The sequence below is a fragment of the Barbus barbus genome (assembly GCF_936440315.1).
Source record: "Barbus barbus genome assembly, chromosome: 36".
Lineage (NCBI taxonomy): Eukaryota > Metazoa > Chordata > Actinopteri > Cypriniformes > Cyprinidae > Barbus > Barbus barbus.
The window spans coordinates 18,017,726-18,038,480 of record NC_136714.1 but is presented as its reverse complement, the minus strand read 5'-3'; the positions used below and the strand labels follow the sequence as shown (position 1 = coordinate 18,038,480).

The window sequence follows — 20,755 nt, the reverse complement described above, 5'->3', positions numbered from 1 at the left end:
CTGGGGTCGTGTTTGATGCACGATTTGAGCTCTTTTGGCTAACAAACGTTTGAAAATGCAAGCAGCATTTGATGCCACCGAGAGAAAATAGGGGCGTTTATTCCTCAGCAGAGCTGACCTTCTGTACCCTCCACACGCAACAATGCCCTGCCGGGGCACCAACCCCCCAAATACATTAATATTCTTTGTATGGAAACAGAGGCAACCTACAGGGAAGCCATCACACTGTTTTTAAAGAGCAGAGGTACTCTTTGTTTCCAATGCCTCGGTAGGATACGGGCTGAGGCCGGGTCACCCCCTGCCTCGCCCTCTGTCCGATACAGTCTGGAGCGCACTACCCATCAACTCTCTGCTTCACCGCACACACAAACATCCTCAAAAAATATCCATCTCCCCTCCTCCCTCATCCCACACATTTCAGTGCAGCATTTGCTTGGGACACGGAGCGGAGACGTGACTGGGTTGTGAATGACGGAGGCGTCCGATGTCCTGAAACTGCCTGTGAAACAAATGAGCGACTCGTTTGCCACTATATTGATCACGAGTGTCTGCTCGTCCCTCATTGTAATAAAGAGAAGGGTCAAATGGTTTATTTGTTAATTCGAGGTGACAAGACGAATCATCCTCTGTTGATTTATGAGATGATAATCATTTAAAAAATCACCCGGCGAGCTCATTGTTTCTGATCATTTTTCCTCATGCAGCAGGCTACGTTCGGCCCGCTCACTCATTCTATTCTGCTTGAAGCCTTCAAATTGCGTATCTAATTGAGTTCTACTCAGCTTTCCAGACAACAGAGGCTTTATGCAGACAGTCAAGGACCGAAGCTGCAATCGCAAAGGCTCAAAATGGTGTCAAAATAAGAATAACTAATTTCACTCATCCATCTTTAGTTAAAAATCCACTCACGCAACAGTGCTTGGTCTCAGTTAAGGGACCATCTGCCATTTTTTACCTTGTCTGAGTCGATTGGTAATTGCATGCTGCTTACGTCTGTCCCTGCACTGCTGGTGACCCCAGCCCCCACCCTAAGCACAGCCTGGATAGTCCCGCGCTGCAATGATGATGATGGCCCACTCCCCTGTGATTAAACTGCCTGAACATCTGCACATGCTCGCAATGTTAACAGCTGTGCCCTGCTCTCCCCTTGCACATGGTTCTCCTTCTCCACCCTACAAGGCTGATTGCACCCAACCAGTGTTGTTACTGTTAACAAAAAGAAAAACGTAAAATTAGTTTTCGATAGCTGAAATAAAGCTGAAACAAAATAAAATACATGATAGATAATAATAAAAAATAAAAAATAAAATAAAAACAAACCAACAGAAAAAAAATAAGTTTAAGTTAAAAAAAATTAATTAAAAGGCTAAAGAAATATTAAATTATATCAAGACTAAAAAAGTACATAATAACGATTAAAAGTTAAACCAAAATTAATACCGTATATAGATCTGAAAAGATAATTCAAAATATTAATAAAAACTATTTCAGATAAATAATGCTAAAATAAAAACAACTTCGCTGCAGACCAGTGTTATTTTAGTATCACTGATATATTATAGTTTTTATAAATATTTTTAGTCAGGTTTTATTTTTATAATTTTTGTAATTTAAGTAATTTTAATTTTGCACTAAACATTACATTATGCAAGGTTTCCCAAACTAGGGCTCGTGAGATTAATGAAAAACTATTAATTAAATCAATAAAAATTAAAATAATTAAATCATAGTTATTCCAATTAAAATAACTCATTTTAAAATAACAGCATTCAAAATAAAACACTTACTAAAAATGTTTTATAATTTGTTTACCTGCATGTCATGTGACCATTAACCAATGTCAGGGAACTGTGAACATGAAAATATTGTACTCAATTATTAACTTATTACCTTAAAATCTCAGGGGTACTTCAAATACATTAGGTGAAAGAGTTTGGGAATCCTCGCATTACATGTAAACAAGAAATAATGTGAATTTGTGCATTTTTAATGTGTTTCAAAGAACAAAGCCTTCCAAAGACATAATAATACATAATCTACTGAGTGATAATTCAACCAAATGTCAAACCTTGCTGAAAACTGAAATTTCTATTCCAGTTTTAGTTTGATATTTTAGTGCATTAAGTTAAACTAAATTAGAATAAGAAATGTTGCCTTGGCAACTAGTTGAAATATTTTTTAATAAAGTATTTTATTATATTTCAGTTAAAGTTGATCTCAAATAATGAAAATGCCGCATTTGTTTTTTTCAGTTAACTATAAAAACCATGCTGCAGGCAGAGGATAAAAGTCCATACATTCCTTCAGATGCACACAAAACTTTAGTTGTGTCAACCTGACTGATTTTCCTCCTGCACATCACTGTGTACATACAATATATATATAAAAGGAAAGAGTAGAAAAATCCCAGGATATAGGGATTGACACACAAATCCTCTGCGAGATTTAAAAAGATAAAACTTTGTCGGGGGTTAAGCCGGGACTTCCTCGCTCTCGTGCAGATGCTGGATTCCCACTGTAGAGGATTAGGGGCAGAATGCGCGAGAATACAGCGAGAGACCTGTGGAAATGATAGAGGGACTTGTAGCAAGGCTGCTGTAGCTCAGAGTTAATGGTGGAAAGAGAAGAGGAGGAGGAAGAATAAGGCACACACAGCTGTCACTGCGGCCTCTTTCGTCTCCGGGGCTGGATGGACTTTTCATCTGCTGCTGGCATCTTGATCTCTTTATGGATGTCATATTGCTCCTCGCTGAGTATATGTGTTTGTAAGAGGGGGAGAGGATGGAGAAAAATGTGAGGGTGATGAATGTCAGAGAGTTTGTTGTAGGAGTTAACATTGCTGGTATTAGCAGAAAAGTTTGTTTATGTGTGTGTGAGCGACATAACGACATAGGGACAGTGCAAGCTTGTGCATACGTGCATGACAATTGAAGTGTAGCATAGGGAGATATGGGTCTAAATGCATATAACAACACAAGAATATGAAAAGGGGGACAATAAATATTGAAACTCAGCAACAAAACAGTCTACATACCTAGGTACTATTAAAGGGACAGGAACAAGAAAAATCCAGCATCCTAAATTCTTTCTTGTTCACTGTTCTCTATAATGAATGCCAAAGGGTGAATTTAATGATTGAAAAATAGCTGCATCTAAATTCCTATACTACAAGTTCAGCTGCAGCATATGCATCTTATGCTAATCTAACAATATGCTGTAGCACGATCAAACTGAAATACAACACAGGAAGCATTTAGGAGACCTGAAGAGATGGTTTGCATGCAAGGTCTTACCCTCAGATTTGCCCTCAAGAGCACCTGAAGGTTCAGTGGTTTGGGTAGCATTAATACCGAATTAAGATTCTCTTTATACTCCAGTTCTGGAGGTTCAGACATTCTGAATAAGACTTGCTTGGCTTTACAACAAAAAAAGAACGAAAAAAATAAAAACATCTGTCTGATTTAGAGCAAGACTGAAGGGTTGTGGAAGAAAAAAATCTTTTGACTGAGGTATCTTGAAAACTGATTAATTCAGAGCTGCCGGTGCATATCTGAGTCATTGTCTCTCTCATTATCAGTATTCATAAAACAGTGTTACGCAGCATATTTTAAGGTGAGACACAGTGCACAGAATTATGCAGTTTTGATTGAGTGCATATGAAAAAAAAATCCATCTGTGTGAATTTGAGTCACGCTCATATGTGAAAACAATGCGACTGTCATTCTCAAAGGCCTTGACTAGTAATTTATATCTATATGGGAAACTACTGGGGCATCATCAAAGGTCAACATCTTTTCAATGGACTGTTTCCTTTTTTATCCTGAGCAATAACGGTGGAAACTTTCAACTGAGATTTGAAGGTATGTACATAAACTGACTTAAAAAATAAACCCACTGTGAGAACAATTCGTCGCAGTGAAAGTGAGGCTCCTTCATATTTATACACACTTTGAAGTACATATATCCAAGCATTATTCCTGGTTACAGCTGCTCGATTGTCATCTACACTTGTACAAAGCAGCAGGGAGAGACAGCGGGGAAGTTGACCCTCACTATTTACCGTGGTATCTGCTCCCAAGCTGACAAGCGGCGACACTTTGAGGAGCACTGACATGGAAACAAATAAATGTTTTTATTTGAGAGCGCCTATCATGAGTGCCGCTTCTAACAGCAGGACAGGTTGACTTTGGCAGAGTAATGGACCTGCCAGCCTTTCCCCCCGTGTTCCTGATGGCAACCTCTCAATCCTTACCTACAAACTCCATTTCCCAAAAAGCCGCTTTCATTTAGACCCCAGCACTGACATGAGAGGCAGACAGAGAGAAATAAGAGCACGTTTTGAGTCGAGTGCTAATGGCTTCCGTTTTTACGGCTCCTCAAAGTGAGCTTCTTTGTGTTGCCAGAAGACGGTGGTGTGATTTATTGGCCAGCCCTGAGGTACGGTTATGGAGCAGAGTAACAGCGACACAGATAATCGGATTTGTTAGTGTGGTCCATTAAATACCAAGCCACCTTCTCCTGCCACAGGCCTCTGCGTATAGGTGCGCTAACAATTTATGTTGCTTCAAAATAATTGCTCTGCAGACAGTGTGTACTGGAGACTTATTTCTTGCTCTGATAATTCGATTGCAGATGCACAGTGTGTTCAAACAATCCTCCCACACTCAATATAAATATGTATGGTCTCTAGGCATTGAATAGAGAAATCATTAATTTAATAGTTTGCCAGGGGCCATACCACCCTGGCAGGAGGGCTTTCCTTGTATTCCCTAAGTGATCTGCTGCGCATGTAAACTTTTCATTAATTTTGCCAGCATTTGCTATTTATCAATGCATGGGAGGATGTCTTATTTTCATGTCTATTGTGTTCTGTTGAATTTCAGAGTAGCAAATTCAGACCAACAGCATGAAGACGAGTGTGATATTCCTGTGAAATTAAAATAAGAGCAGAACCAAAACAGTGGAAACACAGAAGTGGTGTTACATTCCTAAATGAATCAGTGTTTTGAACAAATCAGTTCAACAAATGGTTCATTGACTCATAGAGCTTGTCAACATAGGGTGCTTCTCAAATGGAATGCTTGTATGGCAGCCACGTCATAATGCTCAGTTGAAGGATGTCTCAATTTGAAGAATCCTTAGTAGGTAGCCTTTGTTTTGTGTCCTTCATTCGACCTGTATTGAAGGATGCATCAGTTATCGTTTGCATCCTTCAATTGCACACAATCTTTTCAGATTCCAATTCCCAAAAATTGAACTGACACTGAGGTTGTTAAATTTTATCATGCAATTCAAGACAACACTAGAATGCAGCCATCTATTTCAGAACCACCCTTATTTCGTTCCTAAATGAAACAGTTTTTTGAATGAATCGGTTGAACAAATGATTCAAAAGACCACCTGCTGGTTTAATGATGTAACCTGAAAAAAAATAATAAAATACAGCTAACTAACAATAAAACACAATAAAAACATGATAACATAATAAAAAAACATGATTTTTGAGTTAGCCTATCTGTTTTTGCAAATAAACTCTTCATTTGTTGGTTGGGATTAAATTATAAAACAGTATACAGACCAAATGAAAAGAATATTTGGACTTGTCTTGCACACTTACACAATAAAATTCTCTTTAAGTGCAGCTTAAGTGTACAAACAATTATCTGGGCCACTCTGCTTGTAGGTGTCTAAGCAGATAATGCAACTTAATGACAGAAACCGTACTACAGCATGGCTCTGATTATCACATAATCCTTTTTCAGCATCCACACAATTTCAAGCAAATGTCTTTGCTTAAAGAACAAGAGACATCCATGTGAAGGAACTGTATTGTTAAATCTAACGCATTGGAACAACTATCCGGAAAAAAAGAACAATGATAAAAGCCATGTTCAATCTTCTCTGTGCTGCCAGAGATGGCTGCAGTATTGGTTCAGCATTAATAGTGAAATGGAGCAACATTAGTGTGTAGACTCTCTCGTCTCCCAGCCTATATATTTTGCTTCTATCAGCTGCTTTAGTATGGTCTGTCACGCTGTTACTAGAAGTCGAACAGTGAGAAACTCCTCTTTGAACAGCAGATAAAAGCAGGCCAGAGACGGTTTGTTGTTAGACATGGAAAAACATCCAAAATATATGGAGCATGTGCTGCTGTGCCAGTTCTCGTAAAAGCCGATGTTCATGTCATGGACTCTTATCTGTGCGAAAATGAAAGGCGCAACAACGTCCAGAGTTCCAAAATGATTGATAGTTCATAAACTGGCATTGACAGACATTTATGATGAGTCTCCAAAGGTTTATTGTAAAGTTACAGACCTGAGCCAACCGGTTAGTGGGAAATGAAGTCAATATTGTGTATTTTACATAACCGTGTTCATATTTAGACAGCCTATAAATTTGTTTGCATGTCGGAAGGTTTGGCCGTCCGTCTTCATCGGTTGTGAGAGCAGTGCTGGCATTATACTGACAACTCTGTTGACATTTACAGCAACACCAACGTTATTAACTAGCAGAAGGCAAGATTACAGCAAGATGCTCTTCGTGAAAACTCAGCCAATGGGAGGTTAAAAGGTTTTGTTTTTTTTCTCACCCTTTGTTTTATAAAATCTAGAGCTCGAGAAAGGAAAGAAAGAAACTTTTCATGCAGATAATAACCAGCCTATGACATTAGCCATATTAATATACCCTCCTGACAGACACCAGCTAATGTCATGATTTAATTTAGAGTGTTCTCGCGTAATTCCTCCGAGACGCGAGAAAAGAAACCCAAATACCAAAATATCAGCTGAGATAAAAGGAAAAAACAGACCCAATTCCAGAAGCATCCCTCTGAGGGTTAAGTGTGCAGCCTCTCAATTTGGATCTCAAAAAGATTTGTCCCGCTGGGAACAATATTACGCGCGCGCGTATGATTTCCACTAATGAACTTGTATTGTTTTGGTCGCCACCTTGGATAAAGTTGTGCGCCTTTGGAAAATCATTCACGGCTCTTTGTTGTGTTGACATTTTCGTCCTTTAATTTGTTTACGTTCTAGTTATCACAATGAAAGATAACTTAACAGGACTTGTCGGGAAATATCAATAAGCTATGAAACATTCTCTGGAAATACACGTCAAAAATATACCCAAGTGGCAGGTCAAACGTTTGTGGACATGGATGAGGCGGAGTCACGCTTCTGTCACATGTGATGAAGAAGGTGTTAATTGTCAGATCACTGTCAGTTAAATGAATACAATCATTTAGCGCCAAGGGTTGCATGGCAATGTCACATTAACATGGAGTAAAGCCTCACCGCGCTGATCATTAATTAGTCTGGCCTGTCTCAGCGGGGAGGGAGCAGCACCATCCAGCATTGGATCCTGCCTGTATAGTTTAGCACTAATGAGCCTTTAATGTGCAGGACTGAAGAAATGGACTATATCTCACATCCAGGGCTATTGTCTCTGCAATAACCTATGAATTACATGGTGCTCAGACGGCGCAACAACACACTTCTCGTTAAAGCCTGTTGTTTACTGCAATGGGGTAAAATTACAGTCTGCTCTGAGAACATTTATTATATGCATCAAGGTTGAGTCGCAACATTGTACTTGCGCATTTTCAGTATAGTTCAGCAGTTTTAAACACGTAACCTTTATTTGGAGACTTGGGTCATGCGCCTGCCAAGGAGAATGACCATCAAAATATTCATGTTCCCTTTGAGGCAACTGGGGTTAGAATTCAGTGCCATCAACTGGTAAAAAGTGGAAAAGCAGGATGTGATGCTTTATTTAATATGCAAATAGAAAACCCAGTGATGTAATGCATAAAATAAAAAAATTATTTTCACGTTGTTTATGGTAATAGGCAGTGCTTTTCAGCTCACAAAACATACTACAATTGAAAAAAAGAAAGAAACTGAATTCTTAGACGCATTGCATTGAAAAAATAACTTAAAATGCTACATAAACAGTGAATCATCACATATAAGGGAAATATTATTTTGAGAGTATTGACTTGATAGTACCACTGTGTATTCCAATTCAACACCAGACAGTCTTGAACACTTGATGAACCTCCTCATGTACAATTATTCCTCTATGGTCTTCAGAAATATGTTTCCGTTTCATAAAATACAAGACAAGCAGGGACGAGTGGAGATAATTAATGAATACAATTTATACTATTAATTCGATTTTATTCTAATTAATACAGTCTTAAATAAGACATTTGGATGATCCAGTTGGACTGATTTTTTTTTTTTATGGACATCGGTGCCAACAAACCTGGCTGACGAATTAGTCAGCACACATTATCTTAGTGAGAATGGTTAAGGAAATAAATTGTGTTAAGGGTAATTGAGTATTGATTAAATTCTATATGATAGTTAGAAATAGTAAACTAATATAGATAAGAGTGTTTGACTAATCAATTTATTCATATAAAAGCGGTCCTGTGGTGTTCTTACCAAAGTATGTACCGCATCGATCACATTACCTGAGGACTGCACCCTCAAACTCATCCAATCCAATTAACTTTAACCAAATTATTACACTAATCAGAAGGACAGTCATTTGAGTAGGTAAGATATATCTTGTTCTAGACTGCAGTCACTGTAAGGGGAAAAAGTAAGCATAGTGAACAAAAAAAGCAAAGCAAATCAAAGAAACGAAAAAAGAAAACAAAACCTTATAACACAAATTCATAAGCAACTGGAGTGCATCTATCATTCTAATACTGTAAACAACATATTATACAATACTGATAACACTACCTACAACAATACAATTTGCTCAACAGCTCTCAAAGAGACATGGAGGGTCATTTATCTGCCTGTTTTCGCAGAAATCTTCTGCAGTATATATACATGTTCATTCAAACTGTTGGTGGAAAAAGTTCCAAAATAGACTTTTTTTGTCCATACTTTCAATTCACATGCTTTTACATATGGGAGTCAGTCTTTGGAGAAATACAGTAGACGCACTAACACACACAGGAACAGAGATGTATAAAAATATGTAAAACCTTACAAAATGTATTCTCACTCATCATCAGAGCCAGTCAATGTTAAATTTGTGGAAATGCTTGGGTTTCCAGCACGTAACTGATATGTTTAAATGTCAGTTCTTTGAGATATTCACTCACAAAAGGTACCATCACCAACCAGGCTCTTATTTTATCACACTAAAGAAAACAAAACAAAACAAATATATATATTTGTAATATAGAAATGGAAAATCCTCTTCTTTGAAAAAAGAAAATATAGACATCCCAACTGAAACATTTCTCATAATCCAATGTTCTCAAATCCTCAGCGGTTTCACAACCATCTCTGTTTTCCTTCGTTCCTGATGATGAACCCTCATGACAGTTGCCATGGAAACAAGACCAGATGAATGGCTTGTCTTTTCATGGTGAGATGTGAGTTTGTCTGAGTGCAGAAGAGTCAGGCCAACCCATCCACCACCACTTCCTTACCTAGAAGGCATATGGGTGAGCTACGCTTTTGTCTGAAAAATACATAAATAACTACAAGCCCACTATGCGATGTTCTTAGTAGCATTTTCGTTTAACCTTTCCATATAATTTCGGAGCTCTTTGGAGTCCCCGAGCTCGATGTCTGGGCATACCCATTTGATGTCATTCTTACCAATGAGAAGCGGGCTTATGGTTGGGCAGCCATTGCAGGGCTTGCTATGGCTGAAAGTGGTGAACTTAACCCGTTTCCTTTTGGTAGTGGGCGAGTTTATGGACTCGCTCTTGTGATCTCTCCCAGCGCACCCTGTGTCAGAGGCCGACCTGTGGACCTGGCCTTGAACGCTCTTCTGAGAGGAAAGACCATTGAGGAGTTGGCTACCTTCCTCCAGGCCCAGCCCAGAGTCCATGGTGCCGCCCAGCTCCTCTTGATTCAGACACAAACCCGCCTGGCTTTCCAACAGCTCGGCGTCATGGCCTAACCAAACCCAGTCGTGGGCGTGAGCCATGGTCTCCTGGCCCTCCAATGGGAGCTGCTTGTTGCGATACTTGAGGGCGTAGGAGATGCAATTGATTAGGAATACCAGGATGGCCAGGCAGAAGACACCTAGCAGGGCATACATGCCTATTTCCAGGTCCGTAAGCCCGCGGCGAGACTGCAGCAGGTCGTCCTCCGCGTTACGTCCAGGTGGAAGGTCTGCTTGAGCTGGGAATTCAGAGAAATCCACCGGAATATTACCAGCTGAGAGCCTGTCGCCGCTTGCTTTTCCTGGAATGGAGGTTTTGATGGTGGTAGCGCCTCGGTTCATGATACCAGCCTCCATGTCTGAGATCGAACCACCATAGTATGGGGCATTGGGCCTGTATCTCCTGTCGCTAGCGCTGTTTCCGGTTTCTTCATCACGGCCAAACTTCACATGGACGTTTGTGTTGCCTGCGGCCAGAACTGTGCGCCGCTTGGTTTTTTGGCATGATTCAGGTCCGTACATCTCCAAACGGACCAACATGCCTTGACCTTCACCCTTAGCCACCACCACTGGCCACCTCCAGTTGGTGCTTTTCTTCACTGACACCACCTGGTCATCCAGCGAGGTGGCCGTAAGGACAAAATGAGCAGGGTTATAGAGGTCAAGAGGGGTCATGGAGCCATCACTGAACTGAAGCCACGCACTGACAAGGGACTCCTGAAAGAGAAACCCAACATGAACAGATGCTCTCAGGTAATGCTAATTTTCTTGCATGAACTATGCATGATTCTTAACCCCATTGTAGGACTGTTCAAAAGCTTTAAAAGTCCGCAAAACCACATTTCAAAGAGAACAGATGCACCGATCAGCGGGAGATTCAACCAATCTGCCCGATTTATGTCTATCAACGTGGAGAAGAGAGGAAACCCCTGCCGATTCAAAGGATTTGTGAAATCAGACTAATCAGAAAGGGTTTTAAATGTGAGATGACTCAGAATAAGTGGGCAGCCCTGAGCAGCAGGATCCACTAACAAACCGCAGCTCCTCATCAACATGCGGCCCATGTCAAATTACTTTGTCCATAATGACAGTGATTATAGTGATTGCACCTGCTCATGGATAAAACAACCCTACATTTCTGAGAAATGGACACGGATGTATGCAAAACTGTGACCTGAGAACCAGAACACAATTCGCAATTTAACGGCACGTGGCAGAAATTTTCAATGAGATTTCACAGTTGCTACCCTTTATACCATTCTACAGAAAAAAAAACTGAGATGAAAAAATATGATTAATAATATTAATTAAACAATAATAGAATACAAAAGAAACTGATAATAACGATAATAATAATAATAAACAAATGGGTAGTTGACGTATCAATGGTGTCTATGGTGTGACGAATTAAAAAAAAAAATAACATTGAAGATAAACCTCTCTTATGCTATTTGTAACTCTAAGAATGAAGATACATTTTTCTCATGCTATTTGTATGCTAGGTTTTTTTTTCTACATTTTTGCTATGTCATACCATAGGACACAGTCCAATTTTTATTTGTCAACTACCCAAATAACAATGCTTAAAAATATGTATAATAATAAAATAAAATAATAATAATAATTAAAAACAATAACAACAATAAACATTATTAATAGAACATATATATTTTATTGACTGTAAACTGTTTAATTAGACTACCTGATTTACACTGTGCATGGTCTCCTGTGTGGTAGCTGTGGCCACAATGGCCCTGTTGCTTCCTGGGCTGAGTTGAAGGTTCAAGGAAAGGCCAGAAACCAGCTGCACACCCAGCTCTGTAATACTGACTTTATCATCCAGAACCCGGATCATCCTCTCAGCCAGAACAGAGTCTGACAATGGGGACATCACCTGGATAAAAACACAGACAGATGTGCTTCTGTTACATAACACTGTAAAACAACTGAAAATTCTCTCCTAGTTTCTCATACAAACTTAGTGACAAGAAAAAATCAGTAGGCTACATGCAGGTTCAACAATCTAAATGACAGTTGTCCGCCTTCGGCCATTTGGCGATAGGAAATAACTTCGATACGAAACGTGATGAGAAGACTTCCTATCTGGATCAATTAATAGCAAAGCAACCACCTCCATATTTCCACATTCATTATGTTATAATGAAGTGTCAGAAGCCATTTACTTCCTATCTGTAAGTGCAACTTCTACTGTCACCCGCGTGCATGGCCCGCACTTGCTTCTAACCATCATTTGTACACTGTCTGGAAGTTCACAGGCAACAGTTTTTCACTCTAAAATGCAGCCATGTTAAGGTAAAGAAACAATTTGTGTTCTGTTTTTATATTCCGCTCTTATTCCGAGCACATCCTAATTTGCCATTTGAATATAGAGATTTATTAATTAGACATAAAATAAGAATAAGCAAGGGGAGCCTCTGGCATTACCCAATCTTGCGTGAGACGCTGCCCCAGTGCTCCACATTTTATAAATAGATCTATAAAATTGAAGTTAGTGCTTGCTACACTACTTCGATAAATCTTTTCTTCCAAATGGTCTACTTTGAAACCATTTCTTGCTCTGATATTGAAACAACACGTATTTTCCCTCTTCTAATTGCAAGTAATTAGTCATTCAGTTTAATAGGTGGGTCCTTTTTGAAATTTAATAGCGAGTTTCGTCTAATAGCAAGGTGGACGATTGGTAATTGGTGGGTTTTTTATTTCAGAGATCTTGATCTATAAAGCAGCACTGGTTTGCAGGCTCCATGTATTCCATCCCACCATTACTGGGCTCTTTATCTGATTTTAATTTTCAGCAAATGGATCAAATCAAAGCACTCTCCACCTGTGGCTCTGGCGTATACTTTTGCTGTCAGATAGCACTCTAATGGCACTTCAGCTTGTTGAGCAGGTGTATTACATGTGAATGTATAGGTGACATCTATAAGAAAAAATTTGTAATTTTCACAGACTGACCCTTAATTAGTAGGTCTTAATAAAAGAGATTATCGTTTGTCATAAGAGCTGTGAGATATGCAGACAGACAGCACACAAGCTGTGACAGAGCAGAGTGAGAGTGTGCTGTCTAGCTCTCGTCTGACAGCGTACACGTGTCACGTCACAACTCGGACTGATTCACCTCTCATCCGCACAGAGAAATAGACAAATGACAGCCAGGAATTTCCAAAGAAAACAAAGACGTCCTCACATTTTATTCATGCAGTACAAACAAAAGGGAACTGTGGCTTAGTCAGCTGTAACTGTCAGTTTTGTTCCCGACAAAATGGACAGCTCTGTTTGTGGTGTGTTGAGGAAATTGCATAATATGCTAGAACAAATGAATCATGGAAAAAGTTTTAATAATGCCGAAAATCCATAGATTTAGTAGATTATTGTAGTAATGCAGCTGTGGTCTTCATTTTCTGTGAAGATATAAATTTTTTTATAGGACATCATGTCACTTTTAAACATAATCACAAATACAGTATATTCTTCCTGTTTTTCACCTGAACTTTGGTGATGCCAGTGTTCAGACCAATGAGGACCTGTTCTTCTGACAGCTTGGCCACACATTCATCCACCACCCTTAAAGAGTCTCTAACCAACTCTGTCACGTCCACCTGCCAATCACTGCCCAAGAGGAAGTCTGGTTGGCCCTGCCATTCCTCTGGCTCTGCCTCAAAGTGTGTGAGCACACAGACGGTGGTGCTCTGGTACTGTGGACCACAGCTCCGATCCTTCTTGGCTCCATCATCCCCGTCATCCTCTCCAGACCTGCCGTAAAAAAAAAGAGCAACCAATACCACGTGTTACATTCCATCCTGCTGTGCGCTTAAATTTCAATAGCACTCCTTACCAATCAGGACTATTCTATTCTATTCTATTACAAAATCAAAACATTAAAAAGTAAAAAAAAAGGTTTATATATAAAACAATAAAAAATAAACAGAACAAAATTTGTGTGAAAAATAATATAATATAATTCACACTCAAATTAAGTAGAAAAGACAAAAGAACTGAGACAAATTAAATGGTTTAAAAACATTTTCTATTCAGTTCTATTCCATTCCATTAAATTCTAGTCTATTCTAGAACAATCAAACATTAAAAAGTGAAAACAATTATATATAAAACTAGAACAAAATCAGTGTGGAAAAATTTTGAATCTTTATTTTTTATTTAAGAAATCATATGTTTGTATACATACTCGACAAAATCAATGTGAAATTAGATGGTTGAGAACAAAGAAGAATTTCAAAGATAAAATTTTATTATATTATATAAAAAAATCAACCCAATAAATAAGTTAATTTTGGACTTTCAACCACATTGAAATTATAATCTAATGAATATTCTGGTTGACACGTAGGAAAGACAAAAGAACTGTGGAAAATTAAATTGTTGAAAACATTTTCTATTCTATTCTATTCTATTCTATTCTATTCTATTTAAAGTGCTTGCTGGACATCTTTGAATTGTTTATTTTTTTTGGATGAAGGAATTATTAATATTTAAAATACATTCAGCAACTCTGAAATGATTTGAGGAAGAATTTGGTTGACAAATTCAAGTAGAGATAAAATTCTATTCTAACCTACTGTATTCTAAAATTGCTGCCTTAAAGATTTACGTAACTTAAGTGTAAAAACAAAAACTTACATTTCCATTGAATTTACCCTCTAAGAAAAAAGCATTAATGAAAAACAGAAATGATAAATATACAGAGCAGTGGCAGTTTTCAGCCTCTTATAATGGGTAAGTCGCTTCAACAGGCTGTAACCGTGAACCCCAGTGATGCATTTCCTTTCCTCACAACAAACAGCCCAGCACCAGGTGAAAGGGGAAGGGGGACAGCTCTGACCGTTCCATTATTCTTAAAAATATGGATCCATAAATCAAAATCATCCAAAATAAAAAAACAACAGCAGTGGCAGGTTAACATGGTGGCTTTGACTAGTGGGGAGGCCATGCTCCTCTAGACTTGTACTCAACGACAAGGTAGAAACAGCATGACATTTACAGAACACAGGTGTATAAACAGGGCAGGCGGCACTCAGCTGAGGAATGTCAGGTCACAGGAGGTCTCAGGAATAATGAGACTCAGTCTTACAACACAACCGCATGTTTACCACTCTCAAAACGCTACCTGAGACAGATACAACCTCAGGACCAAGGGCACATATGATACAACAAGGGTGCAAATTTAAGACTCGTCAAGTGCCAAATGTGAGTAAACATGAGTTTTTGATGAACGCAACTCACCAGCTGCCACTATCTTAAAGGAACAGCTCACCCATAAATAACAATTAAGTCAAAATGTATTCCCTCATGCAGTTCCAAACCTGCACTTTCTCTTCTGAAGAAGTCCAAAAAAACACTGGACCACACGGACATTTTTCAAAATACCTTTGATGTGCAGAAGAAATTAAGTCATACAGGTTTGGAGTGACATGAGGGTGAGCACTTTTGGGTGAACTACCTCTTAAACCACTGAAACACACTATTTAAATTGACATACAGACCAGCTACTAACAAAAAACATTTGTGCATCTTTTAATATCTTCAGCTTCAGCTCCAGTAGAAAATATATTTAATCTAGGAAGTCCAGGTACCGGTAAGAACTTTCACATGACACCATAGAAGAACCATGGACCAAGAACCAAGAAAAAACTTTAATTGAAAGGTTCTTCAAAAAAACATGTCTTTCTTAAGGTCCTTGCACAATGAGTCCGAAATTTTCGTATGTGTTTTTTCGTATTCATCATCCTTTCTTATCAAACTGCTTGCTACGGATGCGAAAACGCAGAAAATCGAACCTGGTCCAAATTTTTTTATTTTGGACAAAAGTTTCAGAGGCAGTGATTAAACGTGATTGACACAACATGAGGTCGTATTTTTATTTTATTTTTAATTTCAGATGATAATTTCAGACTCAATGTGCTGAAAAGACCTTTAGTGTGAAGAACCGTTTAATAGTCAAAATAATTTTAATAAAAAAAAAAAAAAAAAAAAAACCTTTTCTGCAATAGAAAGTTGTACGTTTGTCTAGTTTATTTCCTGCAGAACTCTATGTGGCAACACATATTATGGAATATTCATCACCATAAGCCATCAAATGATTATATTAGGAACAAAATAATGACAATAATAAATAACAGAGACTCAAACAAGATGCTATGAGCCACAAAATGACTTTAGAATCACGACAGTATAAAGACACAGACCATATTGAGAATCAGCCTCATTCAAGTAGATAGGAGCTGTACTTGCATGTCTATTGCATGTAAACTTCCTACAAAGAGCTGCCTGGGGGTGTCATGAAGATGGCCACCACATGAACCAGCCTTAAAAGATTTTGCTAATACGCAAGAAAAAAGTTTAAATAATTCAATTGTCACAAGGACAAAATGTATATATTTTTAATACAAAATAATGCAAATTATAGTTCCTCTTCAGGAACTCGAGCTGCATCCGAGAATGCTAGGGGAACGCCTTCAGCGTGACCGCGCTCTGATACAAGTGTATTCTGTCCAATGGATGGGCGAGACATGCTTAAATTCCCAAGTGGACTGGTGCAAGAGAATGTCTGGTCAGAGAATCTTCATATTGAGATAGAGACAACCACACAAGTGAAGTGACATTCAGCCAAGTATGGTGACCCATACTCGGAATTCGTGCTCTGCATTTAACCCATCCATAGTGCACACACACAGCAGTGAACACACACACACTGTGAACACACACACCGTGAACACACCCCCGGAGCAGTGGGCAGCCATCTATGCTTATCCTTACTCAAGGGCACCTCAGTCGTGGTATTGAGGGTGGAGAGAGCGCTGGACATTCACTCACCCCACCTACAATCCCTGCCGGCCCGAGACTCGAACCTGTAACCTTTGGATTACGAGTCAGACTCTCTAACCATTAGGCCACGACTTCCCCACAACTTATAGTATAACCACAATTGTTCCTCAAACTCATCAGTGCCTCACAATTTCTCCACCACTCATTCCATCTGTCATCTGTCATCCTGTTCTCACTTATCATGCATGAGTCAATCCGGCAGGATTGTTTCTGGTGGAAGAGTAATTAAAAATTATCTTGTGGATATCCGCAGTGTATGGCAGCATTAACCTGTGTGTTGTCTGGTGCGTCAGAGGCATGTGTGCCTGAAGACAACCCAGCGGTAATTAAAAAGTCACCGTCCGCATCCTCCCCTCACCTCCATCATGCTTTCCGGAGGGAGCTCCGCAACACGTCTGTTGTTACCCAAGAACGACAGAGCATGAAAATGGCTGAGGAGAGGCTAGATAAAGACAGGGCAGACTGACACCGGTGAGCTGGAGCGTCATTGGTGCTGTGCAGTACTCAGAGACTTATTACAGTAATGTATGAAATCTTTGCGCTTTTTACAAATTACCAGCAGAACCATATTGCATAACATGTGTGGGCTGTGCAGGATATTTTCTGCTCAGCTATAGATTATAAAACTTGACAGAACATAGTTTTCAGGCTCTTTTTTATCTCAATTATAATTTATAGAAGTTATATAATTGTAACTCTCAAAAATAAAAATAGTTTGTTGGCCTGTATGTTTCCATGATTAACCTTTAGCATCCATAAAATCCTTTAAATGAGAAAAAGGTCCTTTGCAGTGGTAAAGGTTTTTTTTTTGATTTTCACTTTTCACTTAAAGGATCTTTTTTTTTAAAGTTTTGAAAGTTACAACATGCTTCAATAATACAATGAACACAAGGTCAAACGTGATTCCTTGAAACTAAAACATCGCTAACCTCTGGTTGGCAGCATCTACAGGAACTCTCCAGCTCCTGATCTGGCTGAGCTCTGGATCGGACATCTCGATCTGCAGAGGGAGTCGAGGCATCCATACGCTCACCTCCAGCTGAGCGCTGAGGTAACTGTAGGTGAAGTTCACCATCATCCTCACCCTCCCACGCGTCTCCTTGCCGTTGACGTACACATAATCGCACCTTTCGGACACCTGAGAGGCAGGAATCCAAATCAGACAGCAGACAAACAAAGCGTTCAAGCAACACTGTATTCAAAGCAGCACTAAATTAAAGAAAATTGCAGCCCTGGCCAAGGTATCAGCCGACTTTTCGCTCCAATTTCCTGGCGACAATTTCAAATTTGGAAAGCGCTAAAAAAACGAGGCCTCTTTTTGTGCTAATCAGTGCAATATGTGAAAAACAGTCTGGCCTTTGTGGGTTTTTTTTTTGTGCTGCTGTTGTTCGCTTTTATTCTGAGCTTTAATGAGGAAGATGAGAGATTGGATGGGCTTTGACTGGCCTGTCCAAGTATTTATTTCTGACTACAGTCGGTGGGGGAGTAGTTGCTGTTGATAATGAGTGTGTTTGGATGTCTATATTTCTCAGGCTTTGGGGTTGAAAGAAGCAAAGCAGATGGAGGGATAGAAGAAAACAGAAAAAAGCTAAGTTGTCAAGTTCTTCTATTGCAGCAAAGTAATTCATTTGCAGAGCATCTATACTGCTCTTAGCTAACTCTTATAATACCTGGCGGAGAAAACCACATCTCAACTTGAGGGCTTCTTTAAAAACAACAGATGTGGATATGGACCAATGGCATGGCTTGATTTTTGAGCAGCTGCCCTTAAAATCTAAGATGACAAGAGTGCCGGTTGTTTGTGAGATTTCCCTGATGCTGTGCCATTTTCCAGACCATCATACTTGTTATATCTCAATACCAGACTGCTATTTAGTAGCTGGAATCCGTAGCAAAGCTTTCATCAAGTTCTCATTTGCAGGCTGCTCAGAGTATAGAAGGAATCAATTCCAGCTTTTTTCACATTAACTGTTTTAAAAGACAAACAGAAAACACTGAATCCAAAGAAATGTAACTTCTTAATGAAGTTTTACACTGCTTTTCTATTTGTGATATTGGGGAAAGTCAACAGTGCATTTATATGAGCTGTGATTAACTTTAGTTTTTCGTATCTATACAGTGTACACTGAACCCTGTGAAATGAACAATAAGTTAGTTTTTGATAAATAATTATATGTGTAAACTCAAAATCACATTAACTTGACTTTCATGACAGAATTGTAGAAAGATGGATTTTAATAAGAAATGTAAAATACATAAATTGCTGACCTTCCTAAATAACCTAGTCATTTAAGTATAGTATAATGATTTCTGAAGGATCATGTCGGAAGACTGGAGTAATGGCTGCTGAAAACTGTTAAAGAAATAAATTACATTACAACATACATTAAACAGAAAACAGTTGTTTTAAATTGTAATAATATTTCACAAAGTTGCTATTTTTACTGAATGTTTATAAACAATTGCAGCCTTTGTGAGAGCATTTCAAAAACAACATTTTACTTGAAAACTTGGTAGTGTATATTACAGATTATTAGGTTGTGCACAACTTATTTAAAATGATCTTTTACTGTTTCAAGTCTGTGCAATACATTGAGTTTGTAGTAAAGAATCGTTTCAAGTAAAAAATAAATAAATAAATAATACAAATACATAGTTACTGTACATAGTGATTTGAAGGGGCAATTGTTCTTGCTAAACAACTTAAGTGCTCAAATGCACTTACATATTTAATTTGTAAACTTAATTCTTATATCTGCCACACATGGGTTTTGGAGGTCAGTGGATAAACACATGGATCAGCAATTAAAACTAGTGCTGTCAAATGATTAAATCACGATTAAACACATCCAAAATAAAAGTTCTTGTTTACATTTTATTTGTGTGTGTTCTGTGTATATTTATTATGTATATATATGTATATATATATATATATATATACACACACACAGTATATATTTAGAAAACATTTACGTTTATACATTTATATAATCATATTCTTATATTTTTTATATTATAATTGTTCTCATTTTATTTTATATTGTGGGAGATAATCAACGGCTAGTCATGCATTAAGGGATTTTAAATGCACGATATGTGGAGGCAAAGAACCACCTGACGCGAGACAGCCACGAAGTGTATTTAAAATCCTTTAATGCACGACTAGCAGTTTATTATCCCGCTTATTGCATGGTAATTTGCCAAGTTATAGACAAGTTAAAACTACTTTTGCTCTTTGCAGCGCAATATTTGACCGAATTGGTAAAAATAAGTTATTTTCATCAGTTACGGCACTTTAAGCTCTAGCATTCTGCCCGCTTCAAATCATACATAGATGAAATAGTGCAGTAAGACCACATTTATTTGAATGAATTATAGCATTTATTTCAATTAATTATCGATCGATCGAGAGAGAGAGAGAGTGATGACCGTTATGTGTACCTGCTTGCTGTGTCTGTGTTGACAACACGTTTGTGTGTGACTTGTTGGTCCAGTTAACAACACCTGTCATCTTTAAATATACAGGTGCTGGTCATAAAATTTGAATATCATGAAAAAGTTGATTTATTTCAGTAATACCATTCAAAAAGTGAAACTTGTATATTAGATTCATTACACACAGACTGATATATTTCAAATGTTTATTTCCTTTAATTTTGATGATTATAACTGACAACTAATGAAAGTCTCAAATTCAGTATCTCAGAAAATTAGAATATCAATTAAGACCAATGCAAAAAAAATGATTTTTAGAAATGTTGGCCAACTGAAAAGTATGAACATGAAAAGTATGAGCATGTACAGCACTCAATATTTAGTTGGGACTCCTTTGGCCTGGATTACTGCAGCAATGCGGCGTGGCATGGAGTCGATCAGTCTGTGGCACTGCTCAGGTGTTATGAGAGCCCATGTTGCTCTGATAGTGGCCTTCAGCTCTTCTGAATTGTTGGGTCTGGCGTATTGCATCTTC

At 38.4% G+C, this 20,755-nt stretch overlaps 1 protein-coding gene across 1 annotated transcript in view; it reads right to left on the bottom strand.

Moving 5' to 3' along the window:
- Positions 1–7,750: 7,750 nt before the first annotated feature.
- LOC306856109 (transmembrane protein 132D-like) overlaps positions 7,751–20,755 on the bottom strand; it is a 41,967-nt gene continuing 28,962 nt past the window's right edge. The window contains exons 4-7 of the mRNA XM_079395134.1: positions 17,715–17,923; positions 13,428–13,695; positions 11,624–11,815; positions 7,751–10,638 (exon numbers count right to left, since the gene is read on the bottom strand). Of these exons, the coding sequence (XP_079251260.1) occupies positions 9,520–10,638; positions 11,624–11,815; positions 13,428–13,695; positions 17,715–17,923 (1,788 nt within the window). The 3' untranslated portion in view covers positions 7,751–9,519. The remainder of the gene's footprint in view (positions 10,639–11,623; positions 11,816–13,427; positions 13,696–17,714; positions 17,924–20,755) is intronic.